Here is a 22,051-nt window from a genome sequence, read left to right as displayed (position 1 = left end):
TGCTATTCCTCAAGAAAGTTATTTAAAATGTTCTTAAGTTTCTTCCTCAGAAAATTGTTAAGAAGAAATGTGATTCTAAAATAAAGTTAGTGGATTTCCTCTTGGAAATGTTGTTAATTTCAAGATAGCTAAAGCCTGGGCTTAAATGCATGGAAGTGAGAAAATAAGATAATGAAAGCAATTGAACATGTTTAATTGACTCAAACTTCATGTGAAAGTTCCAGTATTGATTGTTTTTAAATCCCCCACCCCCAATTTTCTCTCCAGTTATCGCAGTAAGAAATATGCTAATAAGATTGCCCTTGCCCGCAAGATAACGAGCTAGTTCAGTTGCTTTGCGACAATCATCTTAAAAATAAAGTTTGTAAAAAGATATTTGAGAAGTTCGTAAGAAAAGCATGAATTCTTAAAGAAATGTTTGAGGATTTGTGCTAACAAACTTATTTTTTTTCTTATGAAGCTTCTAATTAAGTTTTGCGTTTGAAGTGTTTTGTGAATCTGGGTCCTGGGGTTGAAAGCTTACAGAGAGGCTATTATAATTAAGATTACATCAAGAGTAGAATCAAAACAATATATTCTAGGGGATTCAAACAGGGTAGGTCTTCCACAGGAGCTGCGTTGCAGTGGTCTAAAGTGGGACATTAAAGTGTAAAATCCAACACAATAACTTTACTCATCTGCATTCAGTGTATCGTAAGACATTAGGATCACTGAATACTAAAATGTATTTTCACTTCATTCAGAGTTTTCCTACAACCTAGGTCCATTAGGTCGTGAAAACCACATTCATCTTGGGAAAATATTTAAAAATGCCACAAAGAAACCAAAGCAGTTACAAGAACAAAATACTCAGTCAGCATCACACTTCATGATAGATATGGATGCCAATTGGGGTTACCAGAGGACAAGGTTAGGTTCAGATCTGGTCTGTTAGGATGTGTTGTGATCATACTGGCCAGTATTCACAAACAGTCTGAGTGGGTGTGCAGATCTAGGATCAGGTCTCCTCAGTCAATATTATCTTATTCATTATGATCTAAAAGGGAAATCTGATCGCATATCAGCACCTCTACTCTGAAACACTTCAAACTCGTGAATACGAACCATTGTGACGAAACAAAAGATGTTGTGTTGATGGATTCAGTTTCTCAGTGACCCTGTGGTGCTGGTCACGACAGATTGTATTCTGTGCCTTCTTGAGGTGGGCCTTGCTTKACTTCTGAAAGTGCAGTAGAATGTTGAGGAACAGTCGCTGAGTGGCTGAGTTTCACTTCCTCCTTTTAGACTGCATCTGTGCAGAGGAGAGAGGGTGAAAGAGAGAGGAAAAAGAGAGATACAATACACTAAAGCAAGTAGAGCAAAATTACATTCTATAATAACTGTAACTGAAATGAACAAGGTCAGAGAAGTCAGTGCTGGGTCATTGGGTTCAGATGGTCAATGTGTGATAGAGGCTCCATAACGCAGTGAGACCAACCAGGCATTTAAATCAAGTTTCCACTTAAGGCCTATATCTGCCTCTGAAAGTCTGTTAACCAGTATCAAGGAAACACACAGACAATCAACACATACTGTAACTCAAATTCTCCCATCTAATTTACTGGCACTGTGTGAGGCCTCTGGGAAGATTTCAGAGACTTAATCTTTCTCCTTTTAGGATCAGAATATTGTGCTCTATTAAACGTGTTATACTGTGTTAAACCCATCTAAGCCTGGCTGGCAGTCTGACCATGGTTCTCCACCACAAATGTCTGTCTTATACTTGTACCCACAGTTATTTGTTATTGTCCCCATACTATCCTTTGTGTATAATATCCCCATTCTCCATAGAGCCATAAAGTGGCAATGCTAAAACCAGCGATGAAACAGAGGTTCAGCAAATACAGAACAGGTATTTTATTAGGATCCCCATTAGCTGTTGCGAAAGCAGAAGCTACTCCTCCTGGGGCCCACAAAAAAACATGACATAATACAGAACATTGATTAACAAGAACAGCTCAAGGACAGACCTACATGAATAAAAAAACAACACAGCCTACATAAGAGACATAAAATATCAAGGTCAAATAGGGGAAAGATGTTGTGCCGTGAGACGTTGGTTCATCTGTTTTTTTTTAACCAGGTCTGCTGTTCATTTGAGCAATATGAGATGGGAGTTCCATGCAATAGCGGCTCTACATAATACTGAAGGCTTTCTTGAATTTGTTCTGGATTTGGGGACTGTGAAAAGACCCATGGTGGGGTAAGTGTGTGTGTGTCAGAGCTGTGTGTAAGTTTGGAATTTTCAACACATGAATGTTTCTAATAAAAATAGGTGATGCAGTCAGTCTCTCAACTCTTAGCCAAGAGAGACTGGCATATATAGAATTTATATTAGCCCTCTGATTACAATGAAGAGCAAGACATCTCACTCTGTTCTGGGCCAACTACAGCTTAATTAGGTCTTTCTTTGCAGCACTTGTCCACACGGCTGGAGAATAATCAAGGTAAGTCAAAACTAGAGCCTGCAGGACTTGCTTTTTGGAGTGTTGTGTCAAAAAAGTAGAGTGTTTCTATTATGGACATACAGTGCATTTGTTAAGTATTCAGACCCTTTGACATTTTCGACAATTTCTTACGTTACAGCATTACTCTAAAATGCTTTGAATTATTTTTTCCCCTCATGAAATCTACACACAATACACCATAATGACAAAGCAAAAACAGATGTTTAGAAATGTTTGCAAATGTATTAAAAATCTAAAACAGAAATACCTTATTTCTATAAGTATTCAGACCCTTACTATGAGACTCGAAATTGAGCTCAGGTGCATCCTGTTTCCATGAATCATCCTTGAGATGTTTCTACAACTTGATTAGAGTGCACCTGTGGTAATTTGAATTGATTGGACATGATTTGGATAGTAACACACCTGTCTATATAAAGTCCCACAGTTGACAGTGCATGTAAGAGCCAAAACCAAGCCATGAGATCTCAGGAATTGTGCGTAGAGCTCCGAGACAGGATTGGACCGGGGCACAGATCTGGGGAAGAGTACCAAAACATTTCTGCAGCACTGAAGGTCCCCAAGAACAGTCGTCTCCAAGAAGAAGAAGTTTGGAACCACCAAGATACTTCCTAGAGCTGGCCGCCCAGCCAAACTGAGCACCATCCCTACGGTGAAGCATGGTGGAGGCAGCATCATGCTGTGGGGATGTTTGTCAGCGGCAGGGACTGGGAGACTAGTCAGGATTGAGGGAAAGATTAACAGAGCAAAGTACAGAGAGATCCTTGATGAAAACCTGCTCCAGAGCGCTCAGGAACTCAGACTGGGGCGAAGGTTCATCTTCCAACAGGACAACGACCCTAAGGACACAGCCAAGACAACAGAGGAGTGGCTTTGGGATAAGTCTCTAAACGTCCTTGAGTGGCCCAGCCAGAGGCCGGACTTGAACCCGATCAAGCATCTCTGGAGAGACCTGAAAATAGCTGTGCAGCGACGGTCCCCATCCAACCTGACAGAGCTTGAAAGGCTCTGCAGAGAAGAATGGGAAAAACTCCCCAAATACAGGTGTTGTGACGTGACTAAACATTAATCTGATGACTGTTATGTATCGAATCAACTAACTCAGCAACAACAAAAAACATCCTCTCACTGTCAACTGTGTAAATATTTGTATGAACATAAGATTCAACAACTGAGACATAAACTGAACAACTTCTGCAGACATGTGACTAACAGAAATGGAATAATGGGGGTCAAAATCAAAAGCAACAGTCAGTATCTGGTGTGGCCACCAGCTGCATTAAGTACTGGAGTGCATCTCCTCATGGACTGCACCTGATTTGCCAGTTCTTGCTGTGAGATGTTACCCCACTCTTCCACCAAGGCACCTGCAAGTTCCCGGACATTTCTGGGGGGAATGGCCCTAGCCCTCCCCCTCCGATCCAACAGGTACCAGACATGCTCAATGGGATTGAGATCTGGGCTCTTCGCTGGCCATGGCAGAACACTGACATTCCGGTCTTGCAGGAAATCACACACAGAACGAGTAGTATGGCTGGTGGCATTGTCATGCTGGAGGGTCATGTCAGGATGAGCCTGCAGGAAGGGTACCACGAGGGAGGAGGTCTTCCCTTTAATGCACAGCGTTGAGATTGCCTGCAATGACAACAAGCTCAGTCCGATGATGCTGTGACACACCGCCCCGGACCATGACGGACCCTCCACCTCCAAATCGATCCCACTCCAGAGTACAGGCCTTGGTGTAACGCTCATTCCTTCGACGATAAACGAGAATCCGACCATCAACCCTGGTGAGACAGAACTGCGACTCGTCAGTGAAGAGCACTTTTTGCCAGTCCTGTCTGGTCCAGCGACGGTGGCTTTGTGCCCATAGGCGACATTGTTGCCGGTGATGTCTGGTGAGGACCTGCCTTACTCAGGCCTACAAGCCCTCAGTCCAGCCTCTCTCAGCCTATTGCGGACAGTCTGAGCACTGATGGAGGGATTGTGCGTTCCTAGTGTAACGCGGGCAGTTGTTGTTGCCATCATGTACCTGTCCCGCAGGTGTGATGTTCGGGTGTGCAGGTGTTGTTACACGTGGTCTGCCACTGCGAGGACAATCAGCTGTCCGTCCTGTCTCCCTGTAGCGCTGTCTTAGGCATCTCACAGTACAGTCATTGCAATTTATTGCCCTGGCCACATCTGCAGTCCTCATGCCTCCTTGCAGCATGCCTAAGGCATATTCATGCAGATCATTAGGTAGCCTGGGTATCTTTCTTTTGGTGTTTTTCAGAGTCAGTAGAAAGGCCTCTTTAGTGTCCTAAGTTTTCATAACTGACCTTAATTGCCTACCGTCTGTAAGCTGTTAGTGTCTTAATGACCGTTCCACATGTGCATGTTCATTAATTGTTTATGGTTTATTGAACAAGCATGGGAAACAGTGTTTAAACCCTTTACAATGAAGAACTGTGAAGTTATTTGGATTTTTACAAATTATCTTTAAAGACAGGGTCCTGAAAAAGGGACGTTTCTATTTTTGCTGAGTTTAGGTTTAATTGTTACTCGATTAATTTCATCATGTAACAATTAACTCATTAGGATTTGGAGCACCACAGAAGAAGTTGTTTAACGCGTTACCATCTCCCGAATGAAACCCCAGATATGTCGATAATCATTATCTCATATTAGTCTCATAATTCAAAACGACGCATACTCCTTGCTTCTGCAGAAACCACAGCTTTACTGATCATTCCGTATCACACAAATTGATTTATTTATTTACTAACTAAATGATCACACACGGTATAGGTTATTGATTAGAAACTTAATACATTGGAAACAGGTCCCTAGCGGACTAACAACAACATGACTGCTTGTTTATGAAAAGAGGGAGGAGTAGAGGAACAAAGGGAGAAAGTGAGAGAAACTTATACACTTGGAACTACGCTCACAGTAATCATAATACTTTGCCCCGAACCGCCGCCCATTTGGGTTAAGAAGTAATTAATGTATTTACATGTTTGGATGTCTTCCTTCGTCGTTTATCTCTGTTGCACCCAGGCCTTCATGGAAATGGTTCCGTTGTCCTTCTCCCGAGCTCTTAAGTGTAAGGATCTGATTGTCCACAAGAGGTCACAATGTCCTTGTCCTGAAGTCTGAAGCAGACTAACAGGGTGGTGTTTACGTTCACTCCCAGGAAGAGGCGCTCTCTGAAGACAGCTAATCAGCCACGTCGATGATCCCCAGTGGACTGATGAGAGCAGTGTAGTTGACAATGATTTGAAGAGAGTAACAGGACGGTTCTACTTATTCACTTTCTTAGATAGTCCTTAGAACAGCTACTCAGCCGTAACATTGATTGTTAGAGGGGCTACTTTGTCGTCTTCACCTCATGTTGATTTTCAGGCTCGTAACCAATGGAGAACTAACCTGCAGCTTGAGTCCTTCTGGTCCCATATGTTAATTCTCAACTAATCCTTTCTATTCTCTGGTAAAAAAGGGGGCGTTTCCGTCACGCTGATACACTCTGAGCTCCCTCGGGCATGGCTACTTACTGGGACAAAGTATCATCAAAAACTATGACTTCATTAGAAAACTAAATTCATATTCCTATCCTAACAAAACATTATCAGAATTTACATAATCAGTGTAACCCTGACATTTACAGTGTGTATACTGTTCAAGTTACAATATTTTCGTAATAACATTTTTATAACATTTTTAATGACATTACAAAATCGACATTCATATTCCATAGATCATCTCTCATCATTCCCCACATTCGGATGTTAGGAATATTGTTCGTGTCCACTTTTGGTAGTTAGAGTTTTTGGGCAGCAAAAAGTCTCTGTAACAAAAGGACGTCCCAACCACCAATACTAAAAGCTAAAAATGGTCCTCTGCTGCAGAAGTTTACGACCGGGTGTGAGGTGTCACAAAACCCCCACATCAATACTCCTCCCCTCTGCAGGTGAGAGGGATCTGGTAGAAGTTGATCCATGGTAACCTGATATTTGGATCCTCACAGGAGAGTCAGGACACAGGTGTGCCAAGCTTGTAGCATCATACCCAATGAAACTCGAGGCCGTAATCGCTGCCAAAGGTGCTTCAACAAAGTACTGCGTAAAAGGTCTGAATACTTATGTGAAATCAGAATTTTTTTTTTATTAGCAAAAATGTATAAAAACCTGTTTTGCTTTGTCATTATGCTGTATTTTAGAACAAAGCAGTCACCTAACAAAATGTGGAAAAAGTGAAGGGGTCTGAATACTTTCCGAATGCACTGTACCTCTCCCCATTTTTACAACCATTGAATCTATGTTTTGCCCATGACAGTTTACAATCTAAAGTAATACCAAGGGCCTTGAGTGCTGCCCTGCGGTACACCACACCTTACATGTTTGACAGAGATGCTTGCATGAAAGAAAACCTTCTGAGTTCTTAGATTGCCATATCGTGGATTCAGAGCGGAGATTGAAAAGCCATAAAACATGTTCTCTCAACAACATGTAATGGTCAATAATATCAAAGCCTGCTCTGAAATCTAACAGTACAGCTCCCACAATCTTCTTCTTATAAATTCCTTTCAACCAATCATATGTTTGTTTGTGTTAGGGCAGTACATATTGAGTGCCCTTCTATATAAGCATGCCAAAAGTCTGTAGTCAATTTGTTTACAGAGAAATGTCATTGTATTTGGTCAAACACCATGTTTTCCAACAGTTTGCTAAGAGCAGGCAGCAAGCTAATAGGTCTGCTGTTAGAATCAGTAAACGCCGCTTTACACCTCTTGGGTAGCGGACTTTGGCTTCCCTCAAGCCCTGAGGAGAAAAACCTTCCTCAAGACTCAGAATAAAAATACAGTATGGCAGATAGCTGACTCTATGGACACTCCTACCATCATCGGTAGCTTTCCAGGTCGAGTGTAGATAATGGGCAAGCAGACTCAATTCCCCCCATAGCTTCTTGTATTGGTTCTCTGTACCATTTAGAAGAACTATAGCATCTAAAACAGATGAGTTAAAAACAGCTCTATCTGGCCAGCTGCAATGTTTCATATTTGTATTTACTCTGTAGTGACTGAAGACAGCTGTCAGCATAGGGACATGGACAGAGTTCAATTCCTCCAACTCACATAAGTCATGCCTGGAATTTTAAGAGCCAGGAATGGATGCATCTTTGTCCCAGTTTCTGGTTATATTTAGCAAACAATGATCCTCTTTACTTTAGAGCATCATAAATCATACAAATGCCAACCACAGGTTCAATATTTCCAAGGATGCATAATTCCATAACCCTTTTGTCCCCTGGTATCACACTTCCTTTTGCCTTCTGGCATCACTGAGACCAAGGCGCACGCGTGCGCACACACACAAAATTGGGTCACTTAAATCCCAGGGTGTTTCCATGCCTACTGTACATGCTCAAACACACACAATTAATGAAGGTGATAATGACCTCAGATCCATCCTCTGCTGTACTATGAGCGTGTTTCCACACACACACAATAAACCTCTCATCCAAACAGTAGTAATGTACTATGAGGGTGGCACCTGCCACACACACACACCGTGGTATCATAAACCTCTCATCCAAACAGCAGCGACCAGGTCATTCAAGATCAACTTCCTCTGAAATGAATGTCAAGGTGGTGAGGCAGTCAGGAAAACTTCAACACATGCCAAAACATACCAGGAAACTGAAGGAACAGGAACACTATACTGTAGCACTCACACAAGAGACATACACAGGACAAACACACTGTAGTTACACAATTCCCACAATACACACAGAAACACACCCTGAATGAATCCTGGAAAAAAAACCTATCCCAGCTGCATGGAATCATGGTGGTGACAACTATTAGCCTGAGAGCTCAAAAATAGCCAGCAAGGTCAATGAGGTCAGAACATTTCTCACACAGAAACCGAGGAGGACCTTTCTCCTGCTTTCCTCTGGGCCAAAGTTAAAAAGTATTGTTCTTGGATAAGGACTCTTATGGGGGAAGTGAACACCTCCATTGAGATCGGTCGATGGAGGGGGATACACACACACACTCACCGTCTTCTTTCCGCAAGAAACACTTCCAGAGGCAGAAGCAGAGACTTATGACCAGCAGAGCAGCTACAGTGGTCACCGAGATCAGGATGGTCAAAGCTGTCCCAACTAGACAGGGAGAGGGAGGGAGAAAGAACAGCAATAGAAACTGATGAGACAGAGGATCGAGAGACAGATTCAGTGAGCGAGAGAGAGAGAGAGGATTGAGAGAGGAAAAAAATCTGCCCACAAAACAAACTTCATAAAAGTATCAAGAATGTTAATTGGTTTAAACAGCTTCAGATGAACAGTTTTCATTTCATTATGTACAGTCACCTCACATAATTATTGGTACAATTGATAAAGATGGAGCAAAAAGTACAAAAATAAACAAAACAAATACTGAGCTACAGTATATTGTATGCAACAACAAAATAATGTATTAATGTAAAGTAATATAATTTCCCAATCACTTTGAGAAATACATTTTGTTGAACAAGTAATACAACTAATCTCAAACAGATAGGTGTCATAATTATCAGCACCCCTAAATATTCGTATTAAAAAAAATTGAATCAGCAACAACATACTACTTTAAATTAATCTCAGTTTAAGAAACAGCAGAATTGTGGCCTTCCATGGCTTCCCGTTTCACTGGGGTATAAACACTTTGTCATCCATTACCATGGGGAAAGGCAAAGAACAAAAAAATTAAGAGACATTTACATTACATTTTACATTTAAGTAATTTCGAAGACGCTCTTATCCAGAGCGACTTACAGGAGCAATTAGGGTTAAGTGCTCTGCTCAAAGGCATATGGACAGATTCTTCACATAGTCGGCTTGGGGATTCTAACCAGCAATCTTTTGATTACTGGCTCAACGCTCTTAACAGCTAGGTTACTTGGCCTTCATAAATCCACATCAACAATGGGTAAAAAACATTTTTTATATATAAATAAATATACCACTTACCATTACTAGGGCAATAAGACATTTAAAACCACTGGAACAGTGGTAAACTTGCTGTAAAAGGATGCATATGTACAGTATATTGTCCTCACACACAGTGAGGAAGATGTTTCAGGAGGCAAAGGAAATCCAAGGGCCACAGATTCAAATAAAATCAAATTGTACTTGTCACATGCGCAGACTACAACAGGTGTAGACCTTACAGTGAAATGCTTACTTACAAGCCCTTAAGCAACAATGCAGTTGAAAGAAAATACCAAAAAGAAAAAGTTAGAAAAACAAATAATTAAAGAGCAGCAGTAAATCACAATATACAGGGGGTACCGGTACAGAGTCAATGTGTCAATGTGCGGGGGCACCGGTGGAGAGGTAATTGAAGTAATTATGTACATTGCAGGTAGGGTTATTAAAGTGGCTATTCATAGATAATACGAGAGTAGCAGCAGCGTGGGAGGGTGAAAATTGTCTGTGTAGCCATTTGATTAGCTGTTCAGGAGTCTTATGGCTTGGGGGTAAAAGCTGTTTAGAAGCCTCTTGGACCTAGACTTGGCGCTCCGGTACCGCTTGCCATGCGATAGCAGAGAGAACAGTCTATGACAATGGTGGCTGGAGTCCTTGACAATTTTTAGGTCCTTCCTCTGACACAGCCTGATATATACACTGCTCAAAAAAATAAAGGGAACACTTAAACAACACAATGTAACTCCAAGTCAATCACACTTCTGTGAAATCAAACTGTCCACTTAGGAAGCAACACTGATTGACAATAAATTTCACATGCTGTTGTGCAAATGGAATAGACAAAAGGTGGAAATTATAGGCAATTAGCAAGACACCCCCAATAAAGGAGTGGTTCTGCAGGTGGTGACCACAGACCACTTCTCAGTTCCTATGCTTCCTGGCTGATGTTTTGGTCACTTTTGAATGCTGGCGGTGCTTCACTCTAGTGGTAGCATGAGACGGAGTCTACAACCCACACAAGTGGCTCAGGTAGTGCAGCTCATCCAGGATGGCACATCAATGCGAGCTGTGGCAAGAAGGTTTGCTGTGTCTGTCAGCGTAGTGTCCAGAGCATGGAGGCGCTACCAGGAGACAGGCCAGTACATCAGGGGACGTGGAGGAAGCCGTAGGAGGGCAACAACCCAGCAGCAGGACCGCTACCTCCGCCTTTGTGCAAGGAGGAGCACTGCCAGAGCCCTGCAAAATGACCTCCAGCAGGCCACAAATGGTGCAGCTGTAAAACCTTTTGAGGATCTGAGGACCCATGTCAAATCTTTTCAGTCTTTAGGAAGAATAGGTTTTGTCGTGCCCTCTTCACGACTGTCTTGGTGTGCTTGGACCATGTTAGTTTGTTGGTGATGGACGCCAAATCCCCTTCGATGAGAATGGGGGTGTGCTCAGTCCTCCTTTTCCTGTAGTCCACAATCATCTCCTTATTCTTGATCACATTGAGTGAGAGGTTGTGGTCCTTGCACCACACAGTCAGGTCTCTGACCTCCTCCCTATATGCTGTCTCGTCATTGCCGGTGATCAGGCCTACCACTGTTGTGTCATCGGCAAACTTGATGGTGTTGGAGTCGTGCCTGGCCGTACAGTCATGAACAGGGAGTACAGGAGGGGACTGAGCATGCACCCGAGGGGCCCCCGTGTTGAGGATCAGCGTGGCGGATTTACTGTTACCTAGCCTTACCACGGCGGCCCGTCAGGATGTCTAGGATCCAGTCGCAGAGTGAGGTGCTTAGTCCCAGGATCCTTAGCTTAGTGATGAGCTTTGAGTGCACTATGGTGTTGAATGCTGAGCTGTAGTCAATGAACAGCATTCTCACATAGGTGTTCCTTTTGTCCAGGTGGGAAAGGGCAGTATGGAGTGCAATAGAGATGGCATCATCTGTGGATCTGTTGGTGCGGTATGCAAATTGGAGTGGGTCTAGCGTTTCTGGGATAATGGTGTTGATGTGAGCCATAGACATGCCTTTCAAAGCATTTCATAGCTACAGACGTGAGTGTTACGGGTTGGTAGTCATTTAGGCAGGTTACCTTAGTGTTCTTGGGCACAGGGACTATGGTGGTCTGCTTGAAACATGTCTGTCTGTAATACCAACAAGGAGAGGTTGAAAATGTCAGTGAAGACACTTGCCAGTTGGTCAGCACATGCTCGGAGTACACGTCCTGGTAATCCATCTGGCCCTGCGGCCTTGTGAATGTTGACCTGTTGAAAGGTTTTACTCACATCGGCTGCGGAGAGCGTGATCACACAGTCGTCCTGAACAGCTGATGCTCTCATGCATGTTTCAGTGTTTCTTGCCTCGAAGCGAGCATAGAAGTTATTTAGCTCGCCTGGTAGGCTCGTGTCACTGGGCAGCTCTCAGCTGTGCTTCCCTTTGTTGTCTGTAATAATTTGCAAGCCCTGCCACATCCGACGAGTGTCGGAGCCGGTGTAGTACGAGTCGATCTTAACCCTGTATTGAAGTTTTGCCTGTTTGATGGTTCGTCGGAGGGCATAAGCGGGATTTCTTATAGGCTTCCGGGTTAGAGTCCCGCTCCCTGAAAGCAGCAGCTCTGTGCGAATGTTGCCTGTAATCCATGGCTTCTGGTTGGGGTATGTATTTACAGTCACTGTGGGGACGACGTGCTCGATGCACATATTGATAAAGCCAGTGACTGATGTGGTGTTCTCCTCAATGCCATCGGAAGAATCCCGGAACATATTCCAGTCTGTGCTAGCAAAACAGTCCTGTAGTTTAGCATCTGTTTCATAGACCAAGTCACTGGTGCTTCCTCCTTTATTTTTTGATTGTAAGCAGGAATCAGGAGGATAGAATTGTGGTCAGATTTGCCAAATGGAGGGCGAGGGAGAGCTTTGAGAACTACAGAACTTTGTCTCATCTTGGGGTCTCCAAATCTACAATTAGACGCAACCTGCACGCTAATAGGCTTTCTGGAAGGGTTGTCAGAAAAAAAGGCTTAATTGGGAGCAACCAAGAATGTAAACGCTTTGAGTTTGCTAAACGGCACTGGCACTAGGATGGGAACCGGGTGCTATGGTCAGATTAGTCGAAAATAGGTCACATACACCAGCAGTGGTTTTGGCATCGAAAAGGATGCCTGTGCAGGAAATAACCTAATATCTACAATAAAATATGGTGATGATTTTTGATCTTATTGGGCTACAAGACAATGACCCCAACCAAGCACAAGTCAAAATCCCCAAAGAAATGGTAATTTCACCACAAAATCTAAATTTCGCAGTGGCCATATCAGTTTCCAGACTTCAATCCCATTGAAAACCTGGGGTTTGAATTGAAGAGGGCAGTCCACAAGCGCAGACCAAAGGATTTAAAGGGTTTGTAAAGATTTTGTATGGAGTAACGGTCTAAGATCCCTCCCAATGTTTTCTCCAATCTCATAAAACATTATAGAAAAAGTCTGTGTCGTTATCCTCACAAGGGAAGTTGCATAAAGTACTGAAACAGGCGGCTAATCATTTTGACCCTTTACTTTTTGAGATTTTTTTTTGTTGTTAAACGAAATAGCAATATAGCTCAGTATTTGTATTATTTACTTCATAGTCTTTTTTGCTCATCTTTATCAAGGGAGACAATCATTTTGGAGGTGACCCTTTGGGCGTGTAAACTAAACCTGCTTGGCAATGACTTCAACAAAAACAGATCTAAACTCTTACACACTGTTTACGATAAGTCATTAATGTTTGCCAGACAATGTTCACATCCATCCCTCGGGGATCAGTATTCTTGGCTTTGGTTTGGTCAGGCTACTTTTTCCAAAAGCAGCTAACTTAAAAACAAGTGTAAGCTCGAAGCCAATAATTTTTTTAAATTTGCATCCTCCCAATGTGTGTGTGTGTGTCTCACTCACTCTTGGTGTTCATAGAAACAGCGATGGGTGACTCCAGACCCTTATGGTGGACCAGACATTTGACGGACACATCCTTCAGCAGCCCTGATTGGACGTTGAGGGTGCTGATGACCAGGGTGGTCCCATCCCCCTGCTGGAGCTGTGATGTCACAGGGGGTCCCATAGTTCGGTTGTCCCTCTCCACGTTCCACACTATCTCCGCCGGGGGCCGGGACACAGCTGTACAGTTGGCCTCAATAACCCCTGGAGACGTGCTCTTGTAGCTCACCTGGGGCTTAGGCAGTACTGGGGAAGACACAGATACAACCAAAAATCAATATTGGGTTTACTGAATCAGCGTTCTTCAGTTGGGTGACCTACTTTAACTATGACTAGGTCCTGGATAGAGACTCTTTTTGATTACCTGGAACACAAAAGAAAATCTAAAAGCTTCAGTTGGGTTACACCAAGTTAACCACTGACGTGTCTAGTTTTGTGATTCTGATGTCAATAACAGAGTATAGTTAAGAAAGATAAACAGAGGATATCCAAACTTATTTGGGCAGAGAATCAATGTCACAGATGATATCAAAGTGTGAATACATTAAGCTTGTGAATACAGTGCATTCGTAAAGTATTTAGATCTTTACTTTTTCCAAATTCTGTTACGTTACAGCCTCATTCTAAAATGTATTAAATAGTTTTCCCCCCTCAATCTACACACAATACCCCATAATGACAAAGCAAAAACAGGTTTAGACATTTTTGAAAATTATCAAAAATAAATGGAAATATCACATTTACATAAGTATTCAGACCCTTTAGTCAGTACTTTGTTGAAGCACCTTTGGCAGCGATTACAGCCTTGAGTCTTCTTGGGAATGACGCTACAAGCTTGGCACACCTGCATTTGGAGAGTTTCTCACATTCTCCTCTGCAATTTGGAAGGTGAACTTTCGCTCCAGGCTGAGGTCCTGAGCGCTTTCATCAAGGATCTCTCTGGACTTTGCTTTCCCTCGATCCTATCTAGACTCCCAGCGCAACGTAAGCTGAACGAGAGACTGCGGTTAATTGATTTCCATTCCCATTTGAGATCGGATCCGTAGGTACCTGCGTCTTCGTCCTCTGTTCTGTCTCCCTTTCCTGTAGCTTGTACCTCGGGTTCAGATCCTCAGAGCTCCCACCCTCATCAGACCGTGAGGCTGCCTGAGAGACTGGCCCATTCAACATCACCAGCAGCTCTATGGTGAGAAACATCTCAGTTCCCAATGCAAAAACCCTGTGCTACTCAGGAGCACGAGTACAGTCCCTCTGTTCTACGACAGATGCTGGGAGCGGACGCTGTCGTAGTCCATGTGGGGTCAAACAACATCAGGAGGGCTAGCTTGGAACATCTGAAAATGAATTTTAAAAGAACTGATTTTTGCATTAAAAGACTTTTTAAAAAAACTGCCAATAATTTCAGGTCCAGTACCATCATTGAGCCGCTGGTGTGAAAGATTCAGCAGGCTACTGGCATTATACATCTGTCAAAAATATTACTGTAGCTCTGCTGGAATAACTTTAAGATAACTGACACCTTCTGGAAACAGAAGATACTCTACAGCAGGTATTCCCAAACTTGGGAACGAGCAATGCCGTCGGGGGTATGCCAAATAAAAATGTGATTGATAAAAAAAATATATAATCCTCACATTTTCAAACAGTACATTTATATTTTCCGAATCGTGGGCGATGGTACTATTTGGGTGAGTTCCCCCCCCCCCCCTCGCCTGAGTAGCCTCGTTTCACTGCCCAAAATGAAAATTAAACCATCTAGTGTTCAGCGAAATAACATAATGTCAAATAATTAACATCCATCACGTGAACCATTACTCTCTCGCGGGAAACTTTCACTCTTGCGAACATTTAGAAACGAACATGACAATTTGAAAATAGTCCACGGGAGTATTTTGAGCGAGAATAAAGACGACTTTCGAGTAGTAAGACATGCACATAAGAGCAACAGATACCATTAATAAGAAGGGGCTAGAAGCTGCTTATATGGTGAGCTACCGAGTGGCTAGGACAGGAAAGCCCCATACTATTGTGGGGCTTAATTATTCCTGCTGCTGCGGAAATGGCTGGTACAATGCTGGGGGAAAAGGCCCCAAAAACTATAGAGACAATGTTCTTAATCAAACAACACCTTCACGATGCATCAGTGACATGGCAGGAGATGTTCTGAAACAATTACTGATTCGCATACAAGCCAGTGAATTACATGCGTTACAGCTGGATGAGACAGACGTGGCGGCCTGGCACAGCTCCTGGTATATGTGTCCGTTATGTTTAGTGGGGTCAATTAGGGAAGACATCCTCTTCTGCAGTACTGCACAGCTTTGTGACATCGAATGGACTTTGGTGGTCAAGATGTGTTGGTATCTGTACAGATGACGCAAAAGCCGCGAGAGAGACATAGTGGAGTGGTAACGCACATTCAACAGTTGCTCCCGCGCCACTTGGGTACACTGCAGCATCCACCGAGAGGCTCTTGCTGCCAAGGGAATGCGTGACAGCTTGAAAAACACTTTGGACATACAGTGAAAATGGTTAACTTTGTTAAAGCAAGGCCCCTGAACTCTCATGTATTTTTTGCATTATGCACTGATATGGGCAGCGACCATGTAAACCAGGGGTGTCAAACATATCGGCCCGGGGCCGGAACCGGCCCAAGGAGGTTCGATCAGGCCCGCAGGAATAATTTGAAAGTGGAAAAAATGCATAAAAGACATGGAATTAATATTTTTAATTCGCTGCAATTCATGGATTATCCGCTAAGGGGCGCACTCTTCCATCAAGAGTAGAAGACAAGCTGCATCACTGAGACAGACTGAAAAACAGCAGACGGTATCAATGCGCCAATCTGCTGTTTGTTACGACGTTGTTAATACCTTGGTCTCTACCTCTCGCGCTACACCCTCATTAGCCAAAATGTCGTTATCCCAAACGGAGAAAGTAGATAAGGAGGTGTAGAATTTTCTCAAAGAAAAATGGACCACGTCCTATTTATTTACAGAGATGCACGGAAAACCTTCGTGCTTGGTGTGTTTGCAACAAGTTTCGGTATTGAGAGGAATATAATATTCGACGCCACTACGAGACTCATCACAGCGAAAAATATGACGGCTTGCAAGGACAACTGAGAAGAGATAAAGATTAACGAATTGCTGGCGGGTCTGAGGAAACAGCAGTCAACTTTCATCCAGAGCGAGAAGTCAGTGAAGCAGCGGTAAAGCCAGCTACCTAATTGCTAGCGAAATAGCATTAGCATCGAAGCCGTATCTCCGACGGTGACTTTGTTAAACGATGCCATGATGAAGGCGGCTGAACTTGTATGTCCGAGAAGCGACAAGCTTTATTGCAATCATAAAAAAGAGTAAATTGCACATTTGTCTAAGGAATATGAGGTGTTTCATGAAATGTTGTGTAAAAGTATAGTTCATTAAATTTCAATATTTTCCTAATGTTCTTGTGCTTTTCTTTACACCAAAACAAAGGAAAGACATGATATTTTGGTTATTTAATTAGAGAGTATGGTATAATTTTAATGGTCGGCCCACTTGACATCTCCCTAGGCGTATGTGGCCCACGATGCGAAACTGAGTTTTGACACCCCTGATGTAAACGTTTACAACATACAGAAGTGCGCTGGTTATCAAGGGGCAAGGTATTGACACGTTTTTTTTTTTCTTGCATGATGACGAGTTTCTCACACGACTGGCATATCTGGATGATTTTCTCGCCTGAATGATCTGAATCTGGGATTACAGGGACTCTCCGCAACTATATCCAATGTGCGGGACAAAATTGAGGCTATGATTAAGAAGTTGGAGCTCTTCTCTGTCTGCATTAACAAGGACAACACACAGGTCTTTCCATCATTGCATGATTGTTTTGTGTGCAAATGAACTCAAGCTTACGGACAATGTCAAATGTGATATAGCCAAACACCTGAGTGAGCTGGGTGCGCAATTACGCAGGTACTTTCCCGAAACTGACGACACAAACAACTGGATTCGTTATCCCTTTCATGCTCTGCCTCCAGTCCACTTACTGATATCTGAACAAGAGAGCCTCATCGAAATTGCAACAAGCTGTTCTGTGAAAATTGAATTCAAATCAGAAGCCACTGCCAGATTTCTGGATAGGGCTGCGCTGAGAGTTTCTTGCCTTGGCAAATCGTGCTGTTAAGACACAGATGCCCTTTGCAACCACGTACCTACATGAGAGTGGATTCTCTGCCCTCACTAGCATGAAAATGAAATACAGGCACAGACTGTGTGTGGAAAATGATTTAAGACCGACTCTCTCCAATAAAACCCAACATGGCAGAGTTATTTGCATCCTTTCAAGCACACCCTTCTCATTAACCTGTGGTGAGTTATTCACAAAATAACAAAATAATTGATTATTATTGTATTATTATTTGTGCTCTGGTCCTATAAGAGTTCTTTGTCACTTCCCACGAGCCGGGTTGTGACAAAAACTCACACGCATTCTTATGTTGAATACATATATCGTATAGTGTGTGTGTGTGGCAGGCTTACAATGATGGCAAAAAACAACATTTGAGAGTGCGCTGACCCTGGACGCAGGCTGGAGGTTGAATATTTGAAGGGGTACGGGACTATAACAAGTTTGGGAACCACTGCTCTACAGGAATGACAGAGTCCATCCAAATCATCTTGGCTCCTGGACTCTAAATGCATTTCAAGGCTGCGTTAAAACAATGGCTTATCAATGACCAAGACCAGCTCTGTTAATCCCTACCATTGTGTCGTCAAAATGCTGCAACAAATGTACATTATCCTAGCGGCATTGGCAGACACAATGTAAGTAACTTAATGCATGTCCCCCTAATTTCCCCGAATACCTCAGTGCAAGATGGCGCCGACAGAGATGGTCACCTCACTTTAGGTTCTTAGAAAACTATGTAGTTATTTGTTTTTTTATGTATTATTTCTTACATTGTTAACCTAGAAATTATCAAGTGTTATTACATACAGCCGAGAAGAACTATTGGATATAAAAGCGATGTCAACTTACCATCATTACGACCAGGGATATGTCTTTCCCGAAGCGGATCCTTTATTCCAACCTCCACTCTGGAAATGTGATCGTATCCCAGAGGCCGAGCCAAAACAATGCGGTCGCCGCAGAAGAGGCAGATGGAGCGGCCTACTGGTCAGACTCAGAAGGCGAGCACACCATCCACCACTTCCGAGCATATTACTCGCCAATGTAAAATCTCTAGATAACAACGTGGATGAGTTGCACGAGTTGCCTTCCAGAGAGACAGAGATTGTAACGTGCTCTGTTTCACGGAAACATGGCTCACACAGGATATGTTGTCAGAGTTGGTACAGCCACCCGATTTCTTCACGCATCATGCCGACAGAAACAAACATCTCTCTGGTAAGAAGAAGGGTGTCTACCTTATGATTAACAACTCATGGTGTAATCACAACAACATACAGGAACTAAAGTCCTTTTGTTCACCAGACCTAGAATTCCTTACAATCAAATGCCGACCGGCATTATCTTCGATTATAGTCATAGCCGTGTATAACCCCACAAAGCAGATCCCTCGACGGCCCTGAAAGAAAGAAAGAACTTCACTAGACTATGAAAACCATACATCCTGAGGCTGCATTTATTGTAGCGGGGGATTTTAACAAAGCTAACCTAAGAACCATACTTCCTATATTCTATCAGCATATCAAATGTGCGACAAGAGCTGGTAGCTTTCTGGATCATTGCTACTTAAACTTTTGCGATGCATACAAAGCCCTCCCCCACCCTGCCTTCGGCACATCTGACCATGAGTCCATTTTGTTGCTCCCAGCCTATAGACAGAAACTAAAACAGGAAACGCCCATGCACAGGTCAATACAACGCTGGTCTGACCAATCGGATTCCACGCCTCAAGATTGCTTCGATCACGTGGACTTGGATATGTTCCAGATAGCCTCAAACAATAACATTGACGTATACGCTGACTCGGTGAGCGAGTTTATTAGCAAGTGCATCGGAGACGTCGTTCCATCTCTGACCATTAAAACCTTCCCTAACCATAAACCGTGGATTGATGGCAGCATTCGCGCGAACCACCGCTTTTAATCATGGCAAGGCAACCAAAATACAAAACAGTGCAAATATTCCCTCCGCAAGGCAATTAAACAAGCAAAGTGCCAGTATAGAGACAAAGTAGAGTCACAATTCAACGGCTCAAACACGAGACATACAGTGGGGAGAACAAGTATTTGATACACTGCCGATTTTGCAGGTTTTCCTACCTACAAAGCATGTAGAGGTCTGTAATTTTTATCATAGGTACATTTCAACTGTGAGAGACGGAATCTAAAACAAAAATCCAGAAAATCACATTGTATGATTTTTAAGTAAATAATTTGCATTTTATTGCATGACATAAGTATTTGATACATCAGAAAAGCAGAACTTAATTTTTGGTACAGAAACCTTTGTTTGCAATTACAGAGATCATACGTTTCCTGTAGTTCTTGACCAGGTTTGCACACACTGCAGGCAAGGATTTTGGCTCACTCCTCCATACAGACCTTCTCCAGATCCTTCAGTGTTCGGGGCTGTCGCTGGGCAATACGGACTTTCAGCTCCCTCCAAAGATTTTTCTATTGGGTTCAGGTCTGGAGAACTGGCTAGCCACACCAGGACCTGAGATGCTTTCTTACGGCAGCCACTCCTTAGTTGCCCTGGCTGTGTTTCTTCTCGGGTCAGTTGTCATGCTGGAAGACCAGCCACGACCCATCTTTCATGCTCTTACTGAGGAAGGAGTTGTTGGCCAAGATCTCGCGAGATATGGCCCCATCCATCCTCCCTCAATCCGGTGCAGTTCGTCCTGTCCCCTTAGTGCAGAAAAGCATCTCCAAGAATGATGTTTCCACCTTCCACTGCTCACGGTTGGATGGTTGTCTTGGGTTGTACATCACCCTTCTTCTTCTCCAAACACGGCGAGTGGAGTTTAGACCAAAAAGCTCTATTTTTGTCTCATCACGACCACATGACCTTCTGCCATCCTTCCTCTCGGTATCATCCAGATGGTCATTGGCAAACTTCAGACGGCCGTGGACCATGCGCTGGCTTGAGCAGATGGGAGCCTTGCTCCGTGCGCTGCGGGATTTTTAATCCATGACGGTTACGAGTTGTCCGTTACTAATGGCCTGTTCTTTGAAGACTGTCGGTCCCAGCTACTCTTCACGGTCATTGGCAACCAGCGCCTGCCTGTGTAGTTCTGGACTGATCCCTCACCATCACTCATGATCATTGATGACCCCATGACAGGTGAGATCTTGCATATGAGCCAACCCCAGACAGAGGGTCGATTGACCGTCATCTTGAACTTCTCTCCATTTCTCCCAATAATTGCGCCAACAGTTGTTGCCTCCTCTCACCAAGGCTGGCCTTGCCATTGTCCTTCTTGTCTAGGGCCCATTCCCAGCCCTTGTGACAGCCGTCTACAAATATTCCCTATCTGTAACTCTACACACTTCTGTCTGGCCATTGTGGCAGAGGTTGGAGATCTGTTATTGATGTATTGTGCCTGGTGGACAGGTGTCTTTACAGGTAGACGATTCAAACAGGTCAGTTTGAATACAGGGATTACATGTATGGAGAACAGGAAGGCTTGTTAAAGAAAAAACAACAGCGGTCTGTGAGCCGAATTCTTACTGGTTCAGGTAGCTGCGTGATCCAAATACCTTAGTCATCGCAAAAAAAATCCAAAATGATATCTATTTACTTTAAAAATTCATACAATGTACATTTTCTCGACTGATTTTCTGTTTTAGATTCCGTCTTCTCAAAGTTGAAGCATTGTACCTATGATTAAACAGTTACACGACCATCTACTGCTTTGTAAGTAGGGAAAACCTGCAAAATCGAGGCCAGTGTATCTCAAAGACTTGTCTCCCCATGATATGTGGCAGTCACCACGGTATTACATAAAAGCTACATACCTCAAGCCCCGTCACGGGTACGACCAGATGTCTTTGCGTGCCCAGACTACGAGGTCGGGACCTCGAATTAATCGCAAATGGCAAAAAAAAAAATTACACCTTTAATTTAACTTAGCTCAAGTCAGTTAAGAACACATTCTTATTTTTCATGATGGCCTAGGACACAGTGGTTAACACATACAGCTATGGGTTCGACAGGCATGAACGACCAGAATTTTAACTCGGGATTCAATCTTGCAACCTCTACAGTTTAACCTAGTTCCAGACGACTCTAACCACCTGCCTCTCATTGCAACTCCCACGAGGAAACTGCCTGTTACGTGAAGTGCAGTAAGAGAAGCCAAGGTAGAAGTTGCTATCTAGCATTAAACTTATCTTATAAAAAACAATCAATCAATCATAAAATCACTAGTTAACTACACATTGGTTTGGATGATATAGTTTCCTATCTCAGCGTTGATGGCCCGCTCCACGTTAGATGGAGTCTGCCCACTAGCATAGTCAGCAATGTAGTCAGCTCACTATCCCCATTGAGACCTGTGTCTGTGCCTCGACCTACGGTGGGCAAAACTAACATTGCCGGCTGTTCGCCTTAGCAATCTCAACCTAGGATACAAAGACCCTCCTTCCATTCCCCTGACCAATTATTGAAAGAGGATCGTGATA

The 22,051-nt window shown here is 43.2% G+C and overlaps 1 protein-coding gene across 3 annotated transcripts in view; it reads right to left on the bottom strand.

Moving 5' to 3' along the window:
- Positions 1-1,198: 1,198 nt before the first annotated feature.
- LOC111959345 (OX-2 membrane glycoprotein-like) overlaps positions 1,199-22,051 on the bottom strand; it is a 37,068-nt gene continuing 16,215 nt past the window's right edge. For all 3 annotated transcript variants that reach the window (XM_023980845.2, XM_023980844.2, XM_070437603.1), the window contains 3 exons: positions 13,371-13,655; positions 8,547-8,651; positions 1,199-1,291 (listed from right to left, as the gene is read on the bottom strand). In XM_023980845.2, the coding sequence (XP_023836613.1) occupies positions 1,281-1,291; positions 8,547-8,651; positions 13,371-13,655 (401 nt within the window). In that variant the 3' untranslated portion in view covers positions 1,199-1,280. The remainder of the gene's footprint in view (positions 1,292-8,546; positions 8,652-13,370; positions 13,656-22,051) is intronic.

This window comes from Salvelinus sp. IW2-2015, linkage group LG36 (genome assembly GCF_002910315.2).
Source record: "Salvelinus sp. IW2-2015 linkage group LG36, ASM291031v2, whole genome shotgun sequence".
In the NCBI taxonomy this organism is placed as follows: Eukaryota; Metazoa; Chordata; class Actinopteri; order Salmoniformes; family Salmonidae; genus Salvelinus; species Salvelinus sp. IW2-2015.
The sequence above is the reverse complement of the archived record's forward strand: the minus strand, read 5'-3'. Positions and strand labels throughout refer to the sequence as shown.